This window comes from Heteronotia binoei, chromosome 19 (assembly GCF_032191835.1).
Source record: "Heteronotia binoei isolate CCM8104 ecotype False Entrance Well chromosome 19, APGP_CSIRO_Hbin_v1, whole genome shotgun sequence".
NCBI classification, from domain to species: Eukaryota; Metazoa; Chordata; class Lepidosauria; order Squamata; family Gekkonidae; genus Heteronotia; species Heteronotia binoei.
Genome location: NC_083241.1, coordinates 35514800 through 35530150, shown reverse-complemented (window position 1 = coordinate 35530150; position 15351 = coordinate 35514800). Strand labels below are relative to the sequence as shown.

General features: G+C 48.7%; 1 protein-coding gene across 3 annotated transcripts; it reads right to left on the bottom strand.

Moving 5' to 3' along the window:
• Positions 1-963: 963 nt before the first annotated feature.
• On the bottom strand, positions 964-14770 carry NEIL1 (nei like DNA glycosylase 1). 3 transcript variants are annotated; one of them, XR_009556458.1, is made up of 10 exons: positions 11941-12402; positions 10486-10605; positions 9248-9302; positions 8936-9035; positions 8377-8501; positions 6783-6810; positions 5868-5929; positions 3794-4040; positions 1342-2406; positions 964-1225 (listed from the first exon to the last, which is right to left on the bottom strand). XR_009556458.1 is itself a non-coding variant. In XM_060259873.1 (10 exons), exons 2-10 carry the CDS (start codon positions 12387-12389, stop codon positions 2348-2350), a joined length of 1245 nt encoding a protein of 414 aa, XP_060115856.1. In that variant the 5' UTR covers positions 12390-12398; positions 14712-14770; the 3' UTR covers positions 964-2347. The 3 variants fall into 3 exon arrangements, 2 of the variants coding, with proteins under 2 accessions (XP_060115856.1, XP_060115857.1); XM_060259873.1 differs by adding an exon at positions 14712-14770 and having other exon boundaries at positions 964-2406; positions 11941-12398; XM_060259874.1 differs by adding an exon at positions 14213-14270 and having other exon boundaries at positions 964-2406; positions 11941-12398.
• Between the last annotated feature and the right edge of the window lie 581 nt (positions 14771-15351).

Here is a 15351-nt window from a genome sequence, read left to right as displayed (position 1 = left end):
CAGGCATAATTTTATAAACCTCTATCACAGGGGTGTGAAACATGCAGCCCGGGGGCCGAATCAGACCCCCAAGCAACTGGCTCTTGTCTGCTTCCTTCTCCCCCTCTCTTGCATCCTTCTCCATCCCAGCTTGCTTTGCCAGGCTTGCTCAATTGCACAGGCACTACAGAGCAAAGTTTCTATATTCTCCATTGGCTGAGGCTCCTCCCTTAGGGAGGAAGTGGGGGAGGGATAGCTTGCTTTGTCAGGCTCTCTCAATCACAAAGCAGATCTACTCAGCCAAGCCTCTCTTCCTTCTATTGGCTGAGGCTCCTCCCCCTCCTGGTCCCCTGGGGAAGGAAGGAAAGAGCCAGAGCTTCCTTTGCCCAGTTCCCTGGATCACACGGGAGAGATATAAAGAATGCAACTTTAAGACCAACAAGTGCGAATGTTTTAAGCATGTTATATTTTAAGTTTTTAAAAAATCTTAATGTTTGTCCGTGTCCTTTATATCTCTGCTACCTGGCATTACATTGTATGACACACCCGGCCCGGCCCGACAAGGTCTCATTTATGTCAGATCCGGCCCTCATCACAAATGAGTTTGACACCCCTGCTCTATCATGTGATTCCTTGGTCATCTCTTCTAAACAGAAAAGTCCCAGACTCTTTGGCCTTTCCTCCTAGGGAAAATGTTCCAACTCCCCCATCATTATCTTGGTCGCCCTCCTCTGTACCTTTTCCAGCTCTGCAGTGTCCTTTTTGAGATACGGGGACCAGAGCTGCACACAGCATTCAAATGAGGCCACACCAAAGATCTATACAGGGGTAGTGATTTTGACTTCTTTGACCTGCATTTTGCTAAATGTTTGGACTGGACACATCGAAGCAGTGCTAAGAGAGGGGCACTACTGACACTTGGAAGTCTTTTCTTGCTGGCCGTCTGGTTTTATAATACCAGTAAGACACACCAAGGCAGGACTATTTCTGTGAAAAAAAATAACATTTTTATTCGTATCAAAAATTATATCCCCAGAAAGCAATTTTTAAAAAGGTACAGTCACCAAGAGAAGAGGGCAGCAAAGCATATGATCAAAGTAACTATTAAAAAAGTACTTCCGGGACAAGACTAGAGGCGGGTACACGTAAGTCAATCAGATCCTGTTCCTTTTGGAATGGAAGGTTTGTAGTTCTGCCCCGGGGGTGGAGTCCTAGCAGAAGCGCCTTTGCATATTAGGCCACACCCCTCAATGTAGCCAATCCTCCTGGAGCTTACAAAAAAGCCTTGTAAGCTCTTGGAGGATTGGCTACATCAGGGGTGTGTGGCCTAATATGCAAAGGAGATTTCTGTTAGAATTCTACCCCTGGTTCCGCCCATCAGCTCCGCTGGAACTGCAGTTTCAAGTGGCTCGCTTCATTACGAGAAACAGTTGCTCCCCCCTGAAAAAACACAACGCTCAAGGACATTCGCTCACAATATATCATGCCAGAGTTAGTAAACTCCCCAGAATAATCAGAGCAGTTCTATATCTCCCTGCTTCTCTCTGATCTTTCTTCAGAAATAACTTGCCACAGTGAAAAATTTTGTTTTGAGGTCACATGCCATATGTAAGCAGGTGGTGAAGTCCTTAAACGAGGCTGGCCTATTATTCCTGTTCTTTCTCCTTAACTTCCTTTCCATAAAATTTATCTGCCTAGTCCTAGTATTGTACGTAGCAAGGTTTTCAGATGATTTGATATCACAATGAACCGAACCGGCGCACAGGAGGAGACGCTGCACTTTGTGCATGGGTCCCGATCCGATTGTCAGCGCAAAGAATCGGCATCCTGGTTCGGTCTCAAAAAGTCATAACCTGATTTCATATAAAAACACATCTCCCCGTGGCAGAGAAGGTGTGTTCAGTTCTTGGGATGGAAATGAAGGGAAGGCACTATTGGATTCTTGGCTATGCTAACAGGCAACACAACTTCCTTCCAAAGTTGCAAGACTCTTGCAGAGAGCTGTGCCACTCCCTTGCAGGGAACCCAGCCACAGTCCTGCGTCAGCATGAGATTATAGCCGAAAACAATCCCAAATTAGTATCACCATCCTCTGTCGCTGCTTTGGTGTGAGCACGGAGATCCTAATGTGTTCAGTAGTAATAGTTCTACACCCGAGGTGTGAATTCATAGCGGGACTCAACAGCATGGAATGCTTTTATACTCAGTCCCCAGCCCCTAAGCCAGGAACCCAGAGCAGGAGTTCTTGAATCAGCAAAATTTTTCATAATTTGCTTGTCACAGAAGGGGATTCCCTAATCAAGCTGCATTGGCGATGAGGCAAAGCATTCGTCTCCCGGGATGGAGCTTCCAAGAAGGGATGGTTTTGTCAGCAGGGCTCCTTTTTGGCCTTAGAACGTCGGGCTCTAGTGGTAACGGCAGGTGAGGCTAAAAGGGGAAATCAGCAACGAGAACCATTAAGAATATAAGAAGAGGCCTGCCGGATCAGACCAGCGGTCCATCCAGTCCAGCTTCCTGTCTCACACTGTGGCCAACCGGCTCCCCTGGAGGGCCAACAACAGGGTACAGAGGCTGAGGCCTTCATAAGAACATCAGAAGAGCCCTGTTGGATCAGTCCAGTGGTCCATCCAGTCCAACTTCCTGTCTCACACAGTGGCCAACTGGTTCCTCTGGAGGGCCAACAAAGATCATAGAGGCCAAGGCCTTCAAAAGAGCCTTGCTGGATCAGGCCAGTGGTCCATCTATTCCAGCATCCTATCCTACACAGTGGCCAACCAGTTCCTCTGGAGGGCCAACAAGAGGGCACAGAGGCCTCGGCCTTCATGACAACATCAGAAGAGCCCTGCTGGATTAGACAACCTAGGCCAGCATCCTGTCTCACACAGTGGCCAACCAGTTCCTCTGGAGGGTAAACAACAGGACACAGAGGCTGAGGCCTTCATTAGAACATCAGAAGAGCCCTGCTGGATCAGACCAGTGGTTCATCTAGACCAGCCTCCTGTCTCACACAGTGGCCAACTAGTTCCTCTGGAAGCCCAACAAGAAGGCCCAGAGGCCCAGGCCATACTCAGTGTTACGAGGTTGACTGCCTCTGAATGTGGAAGTTCCCTTGAATTGACATGGCTGGGAGATACTGATGGACCTGCCCTCATCAATCCGCCCAGTCTACTTGAATCCTGCTTTTGTGGGCCCATCTAAACCAAGGGCTCCCAACCTTTCTGTGCCTGTGGGCGCCTTTGGAATTCTCACACAATATGGTGGATGCAGCCACAGAATGGCTGCTGCAGGAGGCGGAGGCAGTCACCAAACAACTGCTGCAGCTAACCTTCAGTCACAACGTGAAGATCCTTGTGCTGTTGTAGCAGCTGCCCATGCAACGTTTTTAAAAGTATGCACAGCCAATCAAATCTCCAGTGGCCGTCCAGAAGCCATGCTGGGGAAAAAGAAGCACCCACTTTCTAAAAACATGTGGGCTCCTGGAACATAAGAGAAGCCATGTTGGATCAGGCCAATGGCCCCTCCAGTCCAACACTCTGTGTCACACAGTGGCCAAAAAAACCAGGTGCCATCAGGAGGTCCATCAGTGGGGCCAGGATGCTAGAAGCCCTCTCACAGTGCCCCCCCCCAAGCACCAAGAATACAGAGCATCACTGCCCCAAACAGAGAGTTCCAACAATATGCTATGGCTAATAGCTACTGATGAACCTCTGCTCCATATGGAAATCAGCGAGCACAGCGGTGCCCCTGGGCACTGTGTTGGGGACCCCTACTTTGAACCAGTTCAGCATCCTTGATGCCAAAGCACATCTCTCACCTGCATTCTTCCGAGCAGAAGCTCGCCTGTTGCGGGATTCTGCTGCGGAGGCAACCGTGGGAGATCTCTGTGAGACAAGGGCCTTTCTCCTAGCCCTGGTGGTCGGGTTCCTGGTGCCAGCTCCTCCAGCGTCCTCTGCCTTTCCTTGGGCAGATTTGCCCCTATTCTTCTTCTTTGCTTGTATTTCATCAGCACCTTCCTCGTGAGTGCCAGTCTTCAAGTTCTTTCTCGCCCTCGGCTTTGTTACCTAGGCAGATACATGGCGCAGGATCAAAAGAGAAGCAAAATTTCAATTCTGCCACTCAAAGTGGGCTGAGAGAGAGGATGTGGCTTAGCGGTAGAGCATCTACCAGGCATGCAGATGGTCCCGGGTCTTTTGGCATCTCCAGTTTAAAAGGACCAGGTGGAAGGTGATGTGAAAGACCTCTGCCTTGAGACCCTGGCTCAGTGGAAGAGCACCTGCTTAGCGTGTAGAAGGTCCCAGGTTCAATCCCCAGCATCTCCAGTGAAAAGGATCTGGCAGTAGGCGATGGGAAAGACCTCTGCCTGAGACCCTGGAGAGCCGCTGCCTGTCTAAGTAGACCACACTGACTTTGATGGACCAAGGGTCTGATTCAGTAGAAGTCAGCTTCATGTATCCATGCATAGCTTCATGTGCCCAAGTTCTTTTCAAATCCAGAACACTGGTATGTAAAACAAAGTTAGAACCCAGTGACACCCTTAAGACGATCAATGTTTTAATCAAGGAATAAAACTTTGCTGGTCTTAAAGATGCCACTGGACTCTTAACTTTGTTCTCCTGCTTCAGACCAACATGGCTATCCGCCTGGACTGGTATGTAAAGTTATACATCTTATTATTATTAAAACAGTTATTTTCCTCTTAGCTCAAGGTGGCTGTAGTACTTCCTACATCTTTGGTGCATTCACACTACACTGAATAATGCGTTTTACATCCGGATTTTTGCTATTACACAGTAAAGTCCGGATGTAAAACACATTATAGAGTGTAGTGTGAATGCACCGCTTGACCTAACAGTTGTAGAATATAGAAAGGCATTTGCTAGGGCACAAATGGATATTTTACAACCAATGGTCCCTCTAAGCTGCAGAGTCTTGTGAGCCAAAAATTCTGCTTTGTGAGCTTCTGGCATTAAAATTGTGAGCTACCGCATCAATTAGTGTGCTCTGGGGTCATCCTTCCCGAGCTAAGAGAAAAATGTGTGGGCTGGAGGCTAAAAATCTGTGAGCTAGCTCACGCTAACTCAGCTTAGAGGGAACACTGCTTACAACAGGCGGTAGTGAAGAGCCATTATGATAAGATCTCATTTGATGATCGAGTGGGCTCTTGTGACTACAAATCCATTGAAGAGCTGGCTCATGTTACACTTTGATGCCCAAAGTTTGTAAATTTTCAGGAGAAGTAGCTTAGAAATATTTTACAAAGTTTGCCGGGGAGGTCTGAGCAAAAGAAATTCTTTGTGTTGCTGGCAGATAAGGATAGATAGATTGCAGTGCAAATGGGAAAGTTTGTATCATTGGTTACCCAGACACAGTTACGATGACTGAAGTAAATTATATCTATAAATAAAATGATTCAATAACTCCCTTTTGGTAGGATGTCTGATATTGTTATACATGACGTTATGGATTCTCTTTACTGAAAGGGTCGTGTTAATCTGTATCATTGTTTTTTCCTGATTCATTTATGTGACAGTTTGTATTCACATCGTAATTTGGTATTGACGGGGCTCTTTTTGTAGCAGGAACTCCTTTGCATATTAGGCCACACCTCCCCGATGTAGCTACTCCTCCAGGAGCTTACAGTAGGCCTTGTACTACAAGCCCTGTAAGCTGTTGGAGGATTGGCTTCCTCAGAGGGGTGTGGCCTAATATGCAAAGGAGTTCCTGCTACAATAAAAAAAGCCCCGATGGAAGCCATTTTGACCCCCCCCCAGAAAGACAAAGGAGAAATGAAGTAAATAAACAAACAAATATGCTGTCCTGGAGGAGGAGAGGGCAGGATTAAAATGTACTCGATAGAAAGATGGGTACTCATCCAGGAAGTCCCTCACCTTGGGACTGGATACCTCTGGTTCCTCTTTTGCTCGCGACTGTCTTTTCCGTGACTTTCCCCCTGTAAAAAATAAAAAATAAAAGAGGAGGGCCAACAACAGGGCACAGAGGTTGAGGCCTTCATAAGAACACCAGAAGAGCCCTGTTGGATAAGACAAGTGGCCCATCCAGGGGTGGAATTCTAGCAGGAGCTCCTTTGCATATTAGGCCACACCCCCTTGATGTTTGCCAATCCTCCAAGAGTTTACAAAAAAAGAGCCTTGTAAGCTCTTGGAGGATTGGCCACATCAGGGATGTGTGGCCTAATATGCAAAGGAGTTCCTGCTAGAATTCCACCCCTGGGCCCATCTAATCTAGCATCCTGTCTTCCACAGTGGCCAGTCAGTTCCTCTGGATCCCAACAACAGGGCATGGAGGCCAAGGCCTTTCCCTGATGCTGCCTCCACATTCATAGGACTAGTGCTTCTGAATCTGTAGGTTCCCCTCAGTCACCATGGCTGTGGCCACTGATAGACTTCTCCTCTATTTATCTGTCTAGTCCCCTTTGGAAGTTGCTTATTCCTGCAGCCACCACTGCATCCTCTGGCAGCAAATGCCACATTTTAATCACTCTCTGTATCAAGTATTATTTCCTTTTGTCCATCTTCCTGAACCCAGTGTCCACAGCTTCATTGGATGCCCTCTAGTTCTAGCCTTTTGGGAGAAAGAAAAAAATGTCTCTTTGTCAACTCTTTCCCCCCCCCCCCCCTTAGCCATCTCTTTCTAAGCTGAAAAGTCCCAGCCTTTTCAGGCTTTTCTCAACAAGCCATACAGAACCATACAGCTTGCTTTTGAAAAGGCCTGCGACACTGTTGAAAAGGACTTCCTTCCCCAGCAAGGGTGATCTTGCAAACGGTGTCCAAGGTGACGCTTACCTTTCGGGGCCAATGGTCCAGGATCTCCCTGCATGAAAGAAGAAGGGCTCAGTGTTCAATATACAGAAGCTCCCCCTCCCCTAATTCAGACACTGGAACACAATGTACAAATCATAAAAGTTTGGTATCATCATGCTGTCCTCCAGATGTGAAGCCACTTGAAAACAGTAAGCCCCCCCCCCTTTTTTTCCACTCAGCATAGGGAAGCGTTCTTTGCTTTCTGCTTACATTCTTCTAACATTAAGAAAAGCACTCAGTGCAAAACAAGTCCTTGAAAATTCAGTGGAAAATGGTGCATTCTTTTTTTGTTAAGCAAAGTTGTTGCATCCTGCCTAACATCCTATAATCACAGAACTTTGTTTCTCTGGTTACTTGACGTGGGGAGGTGTAATGGAATTCTTTTGCATTTAAACCACTGACGAAATGGGAGAAGGGCTACCTACCAGATTTTTTGGGGGGAAATAATGGAAGTAAATCACATATTGTGATACTGGCAGGATATCTAGGGTGGTGTTGGAAAGTGCTGTCAAGTCACAGCTGAATTATGGTGACCCCATAGAGTAGGGGTGTCAACCATGCGGCCCGGGAGCCAAAGCAGGCCCGCAAGCAACTCACTGTCATCTGCTTCCTTCTCCCTCTCTCTTGCTTCCTTCTGCATCACAACTTGCTTTCCCAGGCTTGCGCAATCGCACAGGAGCGACAGAGCAAACCTCCTCCCTTGGGGAGGAAGTGGGGGAAGGAGAGCTAGCTTTGCCAGGCTCTCTCAGTTGCACAGCAGAGCTACGGAGCCAAGCCTCTCTTCCTTCTGTTGGCTGAGGCTCAGCAAGCCAGTGAGGTGGATTAGGCTGAGTGTGTGTGTTTGCCTGTGTCCTTTATAAAGTTTACATCTCCCTGAACTTGCATTACTTTTTATGACACGCATGACCTGGCCCAATAAGGTCAAAGACCGGCCCTCATAGCAAATGAGTTTGACAGCCCTGCCATAGAGTTTTCAAGGCAAGAGAGGGTCAGAGGTGCATATCAACCCTGGACTTTCTTGGTGGTCCCCCATCCAAGAGCTAACCAGGCCCAACCATGTTTAGCTCCCAAGATTGGAAAAGATCAAGCTAGCCTGAGCCATCCCGGTCACAGCAGAAACAAACAGAGGTGGCTTGCCATTGCCTGCCTCTGCATATCAACCCTGGACTTCCTTGGTGGTCCCCCATTCAAGAATGAACCAGGCCCAACCATGTTTAGCTCCAAAGATCTGAAAAGATGACATTAGCTTGGGCCATCCAGGTCAGGGCAGAGACAAACAGAGGTGGCTTGCCATTGCCTGCCTCTGCATAGCAACCCTGGACTTGCTTGGTGGTCCCCCACCCAAAAGCTAACCAGACTCAACCATGTTTAGCTCCCAAGATTGGAAAAGATCAAGCTAGCCTGAGCCATCCAGGTCAGGGCAGAGGAACAGAGGTGGTTGGCCATTGCCTGCTTCTGCATAGCAACCATCCAATAGGTCAGGGCAAAACATCTAGAGTCGATGCCATCCTCTTGGAAAGAATGATCTCTTGCTATTGCGATGCTCTAACAAAACGTTCGTAATTTCAGCCCCTACCTGGAACCAGATTGTCCTGCTGTTCGCATCCTGCAGAGACTTCATGCCAGGAACGTTGTAGCACTGAAACCACTGTTTAAGGGTCAGGTAATAGTCAGAGTTCCCCTGGTTGTAGCCTTTGGTGTCTGAAGCACAGGAGGAAAAGCTTGCCAGAGCTGACTCTTAGATACCTCCTAACCCACCTTCAGCACTAGAATCTTTAATTTTTTCAGAGCTTCTCAGATTCTGTTGGCGTCAGCATCAGGGCACAATGGTATAATCCAGGGCTGTGCTAGAATTCTGATACAGGGTGGTGGGCACAACCATAAAATGGCCACTGTGGGAGGCGGAGCCAATCACACACACAGTGGAAGCCATTTAAAAAGAGGAAACAGAAAAAGGCTAAAACTAACATCATAGTGGCAGCAGCTGCTGAATTGTTACTTCAAATCTGCACAGCCAATCAGATCTCCAGTGGCCAATCAGAAAGCCCCGCTAGACACCATTCTGGATGCCAGCATCCCCTCTGCCAGCCCACTCCCTAGTGAGAAACACAAGACTGTGTCAGCTCGGCCCTTACCCAGACGAATGACCTCGGTGGGCACCAAGTGGCAGAGCTCCAGTAAATCTGGATTCTCCCGTTTGAGCTTCACCTTTCGGCTGAGCGTCACGGCGGAGTTCTGTGAAGGTTGGGAAAAGTCTACAAAAAGGCAGCCTCCGTGACTGGAAAATGACACCCCACCCTGGTCCCCAAGCAGGCTCGTTTCCTCTGGAGGGCCAACCACAGGGCAGAGAGGCTGAGGCCTTCCCCTCTTGTTGCCTCCTGGCTCTGGGATTCAGAGGATTAGTGCCTCTGAATGCTGGAGTTCCCCTCAGTCACCTTCCCTCTCACCTGTTCCAAGTTCTCCAGAACGGTCCGTGCCTTCTCAAAGGGAGGGATTTTTGACCTAAAAGAGCCCCCAGAAAAGCAACGGTCACGCTCGCAAATCCTGGACATCATGGATGGCATCGTGTAGCAGGGGTGGCCAAACTGTGGCTCTTTCACACATATGGAAGAAGATATTGGATTTATATCCCGCCCTCCACTCCGAAGAGTCTCAGAGCGGCTCACAATCTCCTTTCCCTTCCTCCCCCACAACAGACACCCTGTGAGGTGGGTGGGGCTGGAGAGGGCTCTCACAGCAGTTGCCCTTTCAAGGAGAGTCTCAGAGTGGCTCACAATCTCCTTTACCTTCCTCCCCCACAACAGACACCCTGTGAGGTGGGTGGGGCTGGAGAGGGCTCTCACAGCAGTTGCCCTTTCATGGAGAGTCTCAGAGCGGCTCACAATCTCCTTTACCTTCCTCCCCCACAACAGACATCCTGTGAGGTGGGTGGGGCTGGGAGGGCTCTCACAGCAGCTGCCCTTTCAAGGACAACCTCTGCCAGAGCTATGGCTGACCCAAGGCCATTCCAGCAGCTGCAAGTGGAGGAGTGGGGAATCCAACCCGGTTCTCCCAGATAAGAGTCCGCCCACTTAACCACGACACCAAACTGGCTCTCAAAGCCGCCCATATTGTGTGGCTCTCAAAGCCGCACCCCCCTCCCCGTCAGCCGGCTCGGAAAAGGCATTTGTCTCTTTAAATCATTTCTCCAAGCCGAGCCAGCCAGTGGCTTGGAGAATGCATTTACAATTGCTTTCTTTCCATCTCTCCTTCCAGCCCCCATCTATTTTCTTTCTTTCCTTCCTTCCTTCTTGCTCTCAAGCATCTGATATTTATTCTGTGTGGCACTTACATTAAGCAAGTTTGGCCACCTCTGCCATACCGCAGACCTCCACCAAAGCTTGAAGCCTGGCCCTATACAGGGCAGGGAGGGGGGCACTGCTCGGATTCAGCAGGCGCCTGAGCATATCGGTGCTGAGGTCTTCACCTTGATGGACAGTCATCGCCACACGCAAGAAACCAGGCCTAAGACAACTCCCCCCTCTTTCCCATAAGGCCAAGCGCAGGAAGGCCTCATGTGTTCTCCGCACACCTCCCTCTACAGATAGGCTTCCGGGCCCCTCTGTACTTGGTCACCTATGCCCCTAAAGCAACTTGACAAACTCTGAACGGTTTGGCTCAAGCTAGCGTTCGGCTCCCCCCTCACCTGTAGAGGATTTCGGCCCGCAGGTAGTTGCCGATACCGTTGAAAAACTTCTGGTTGAGCAAAGCCTCGCAGATGGGCTTGTTGAATGCTTTATCGGATATATTCTTCAGTACATTCTCCCTAGAAACACAGAAGGGCTTGTTTGCAGGCAGCAAGCCCAGTTAGAAGCAGGGGAGAAGCGGTGGCTCAGTGGTAGAGCATCTGCTTGGCATGCAGAAGGTCCCAGGTTCAATCCCCGGCATCCCCAGTTAGAAGGACCAGGCAGCATGTGATGTGGAAGACCCTCTACCTGAGACCCTGGAGAACCGCTACCAGTCTTAGCAGACAATGCTTACTGGAGGGGGGCTGTGGCTCAGTGGCAGAGTACCTGCTTGGCATGCAGAAGGTCCCAGGTTCAATCCCTGGCATCTCCAGTGAAAGGACCAAGCAGTAGATGATGGGAAAGACCTTGACCTGAGACCCTAGCTCATTGGTAGATCATCTGCTTGGCATGCAGAAGGTCCCAGGTTCAATCCCTGGCATCTCCAGTTAAAAGGATCAGGGGATGAGAAAGACCTCTGTCTGAGTCCCCGGACAGTTGCTGCCAGTCTGAGTAGACAATACTCACCTCGATAGACAGGCAGCCTGATTCAATATTAAGAGAAGTTAAAGTAAGTTCATGGTTGTTCATGGGCTGCTACAGCAATTAAAAATAAAATCTTCAAAAGCATTTTTTTTTCCGTAGAATTGGAAGGGACCTCCAGGGTCATCAAGTCAAACCCAGATGCCCCCAAATTCACGTGCCCCCAGTGACCCTTACTCCATGCCCAGATGATGGCAAAAAAAAAGTAACACCCCTCCAGAATCCCTGCCCAAACTCATCCTAACATTTTAGAATTTTGGGGAGGGTATGGCGCAGAGTGGTTAAGCTGCAGTACTGCAGTTGGAGCTCTCTGCTCACGACCTGAGTTCGATCCCAGCTGAAGCTGGTTCAGGTAGCTGGCTCCAGGTGGACTCAGCCTTCCATCCTTCCAAGGTCGGTAAAATGAGTCCCCAGCTTGTGGGGGAAAAGGGTCAATGACTGGGGAAGGCAATGGCAAACCACTCCGTAAAAAGTCTGCCGTGAAAACGTTGTGAAAGCAATGTCACCCCAGAGTCGGAAACGACCGGTGCTTGCACAGGGGACCACCTTTACCTTTTACCTTTATAAAATACCCAGCACCAGGGGTAGAATTCTAGCAGGAGCTCCTTTGCATATTAGGCCACACACCCCTGATGTTGTCAATCCTTCAAGAGCTTACAAGGCTCTTTTTTGTAAGCTCTGGGAGGATTGGCTACATCTGGGGGTGTGGCCTAATATGCAAAGGAGCTCCTGCTAGAATCCCCCCCACTGTCCAGCACTGATTACCCACACAATAGGGATGATCCATACAGTCATAGATCCGATGCTGGACATATGGAAGGCTTTGATATTACCTGAATTTCTCATATTCTAGCATCACGCACGGTCCACGGTTGAGTTGCCACGAGCCGTCCACTTCCCACCTCCCGAAGCGCCGGTAATCCACAAAACAGAGAGCTCGGGGTGAGCTCTCCTTGGTGTAGAAGCGCAAGTGCGCGTGCTTGGGGAGCTCAGCGGCCAAAGCCATCTTGAAGATGCCTGACATCCCAAACCGGACAATGATATCCATCGGCTTCTGATCCCGCCCTTTGTAAGGGGCTGAACGTTCCTGTTTGACCGGCGTCAGAGTCAGCTTCAGCTCTTTGCCCCGGGACGTGGCAGAGATCAGGTATTCCTCGCTCTCAAAGGGCACTTCTGGATTCTTGCTCACCTCTGATTTCTCCACGCGTCCGGAGAAGGTGAGCCCGTCGCATATGTCGTTGATGTACCGGCTGGCTGAGAACAGCTCTGGGCCTTCAGGCATTCTTAAAACCTATAGATAAAATGAGACAGAACAGAAGACGACTGCAGATTTACACCCCCCTCTTCTCTCTGAATCAGGGACTCAGAGCGGCTTACAATCCCCTATATCTTCTCCACTCACAACAGACACCCTGTGAGGTGGGTGGGGCTGAGAGAGCTCTCCCAGAAGCTGCCCTTTCAAAGACAACTCCTGCGATAGCTTTGGTTGACCCAAGGCCATTCCAGCGGCTGCAAGTGTAGGAGTGGGGAATCAAACCCAGTTCTCCCAGATAAAAGTCTGAGCACTTAACCACTACGCCAAACTGGCTCACCAAGAAGACGAAGTCAAAGAAGATGAGAAGGAGAAGAGGAGAAGATTGGATTTATACTCTGCTCTTCATTACCCAAAGGAGGCTCAGAGCGGCTTACAATCTCCTTTCCCTTCCCCTCCCCACAACAGACACCCTGTGAGATAGGTGGAGCTGAGAGAGCTCTGACAGAAACTGCTCTTGAGAGGAACAGCTCGGCGAGACTTGTGACTGACTCAAGGTCACATCAGCAGGTGCAAGTGGAGGAGTGGGGAATCAAATCCGGTTCTCCCAGATAAGAGTCTGCCTACTTAACCACTACATCACAAAATGGTGTAGGCTTTTCACAGCAGGAGTGGATTGCCATTGCCTTCCCCAATCCTCTACACTTTCCCCCCAGCAAACTGGGTACTCATTTGACCGACCTCGGAAGGATGGAAAGCTAAGTCAACCTTGAGTTGGCTACCTGAACCCAGCTTCCGCCAGGATAGTAGGGGTATTAAAAATTAGACTTGTCATTGGGATTACTTGTTTGAAGTGCTCAGTCGGGAAATATGGCCTCTTTTTTGCTTTTCTGAAACATGGTAACCCCAATTGAAGAGTTTCACCACAAGAGCTGGATGGTTTAAACAGTATAGCATTTTTTGCATAACGTGTGTTCTTTTTTCTTTTTAAAGCCTGACTGGCAAAGAGAGAGGAGAGAGAATATCATTGTTGAAAATTAGTCCATCCTATTTATAAAAGCTTGGCAGGGCATTTATGTTGGCTAGACTAAACGCGTTTCCCTCCAAAGTTTTACAAGGGAGATATCAGCGAGTCCCTTTAGCCGACAGACTTTGCTCCTGTGGAGCAAATACCCCTGACTCAATCCAGCATATATTGCTTGATTGTTCTTTATACCATAACCTCCGTAAAGATTTATTTGGCAAGCTTTCTTTTTCTCCAGATTTGTCTATTCTGCCACCCTGTTATTATTTATTGAGTGATACTGAGGGGGTGGTTAGTGAGGCTGTGGCAAAATTTCTGGCTGACATCCTTAAATTTAATTTTGACCATGTTTGAGTGCATCTGTAAGCTCGGGTTTATCTTGATTTTATCTCCAATGTTTAAATTTTTATATTCTGTGTATTTTTATCTGAATCTATTATGCCATTAAAGGTTTGGTATGGGTATGGGACTTATATAAAAGCTTGGCATTAAAGTTTGTCAGATCTACTGGGGGATGAAAGTGAGGAGACAAAAAGGTGCAAAGGAAAGACTCTAATGATTGTATAAGTCCTATGTGTTTTCTGTGCGCAGTTTCATGGGGGGGCGGGAATCTATCAAAACAATACAAATAGGAAATTATGTTTAATAATTCATTTCAAAAACAATTAAAGCCTACTGATAAAACACCTGGTATTTTCACAGAGCATGTACAGAGAGCAATTCACAATAAGTTATTTATATAAAGACAACTGAACTACCACTAACATCCACTACACGTTACAGAATCACATGAAATTCTTCGTTTAAATTATTTAAGAATCACACCGACCTTCCAGATTCTTTTTACATCCGGTCCCCTATGTCTCTTTCAGCACAGTGAGCTGTCTGGGCATGTCTTAGTTCTTATCTATATGAGCACCTGCCAGGTGTTCTCATGTAACCGTTTACAGCGCAGAGTTCCCACTTTCAAAATCCATTCCGCCTCTTTCCTCAAGGGTTTAGGGCGGGGACGGAGCAGAACTTGGGTTCCTAAAGTTCCCACTCCGCAGGCGCTCTGTACATGCTCAGAGATCCTCTTTCCTAGGGCTTTCTTTTGAGGCCTGAGCGCCGCCATCCAAACTGGAGCTGGATCCTAAAGCAAGAGCTTTAGTGCAAAAGGCAAACATACCCCACCCTGCAGGTTTGATTAACAAACTCCCCAAATGCGGGAGACAGAGGAGTTGCATAACTCCCGGCTCACTTCCTCCTCCCACCCCGGGCGCAGCTGCAAGCGCCCCAGCAAAATCCCCGCCTGCCAGGGGAACAGCCCGTTCCGACGAGCAACTTACCCAGGTTGCAAAACTCAACTCCGAAAAGCGAAACGTCCTCCAATCTCGCCCGCAAGCGAAACCAAGAGTTCCAAGGGCTGCTGGCTCGGCACCGATTGGGCAAGGCGCACCGCAAAGCATGTTGGGAGCTGTAGTTCCTAAAGAGCTCACTTCTTTAACTTCATTTATTATACTCCACCTTCTCTCCCCCCCCGCCCCAGGAGCTTGCACGGTTCTCTCCTCCAGTTTAGCCTCACAACCACCCTGTGAGGTAGGCTAGGCGGAATGCATGTGACTGCCCCGGGGTCCATGGCAGAGCAGGGATGTGAACCTTAGGGATGCCAGCCTCCAGGTGGGACCTGGGGATCCCCGGGAATTAAAGCCCATCTGCAGACTACAGAGATCAGTTCCTCTGGAGAACATGGATGCTTTGGAGGGCGGACTCTGTAGGCATTGTGCCCCACTGAGGTCCCTGTTCTACTCAGGCTCCATCCCCAAAATTCCTGGAGTTTCCCCACCAGGATCTGACAACCTTACTGCCACTCCAAAATTATGCATGGGATAGAGAAGAAAATACCCCCCCCCCTTTCTCCCAATTCAAGAATGCAAGGGCACTAGATGGAATTAACGAACAGTAAACTTAGAACAGATATGAGAAAGT

Excerpts from the sequence above, each read along its gene's own strand:
- NEIL1 (XM_060259873.1), bottom strand. The coding sequence starts at position 12,389 with ATGCCTGAAGGCCCAGAGCTGTTCTCAGCCAGCCGGTACATCAACGAC. Across the intron at positions 4,041-5,867 it reads CAGAGGTATCCAGTCCCAAG|GTAACAAAGCCGAGGGCGAG; the intron begins GTGAGGGACTTC and ends GTATCTGCCTAG. Across the intron at positions 2,407-3,793 it reads TTCTGCTCGGAAGAATGCAG|CCTCACCTGCCGTTACCACT; the intron begins GTGAGAGATGTG and ends TTCCCCTTTTAG.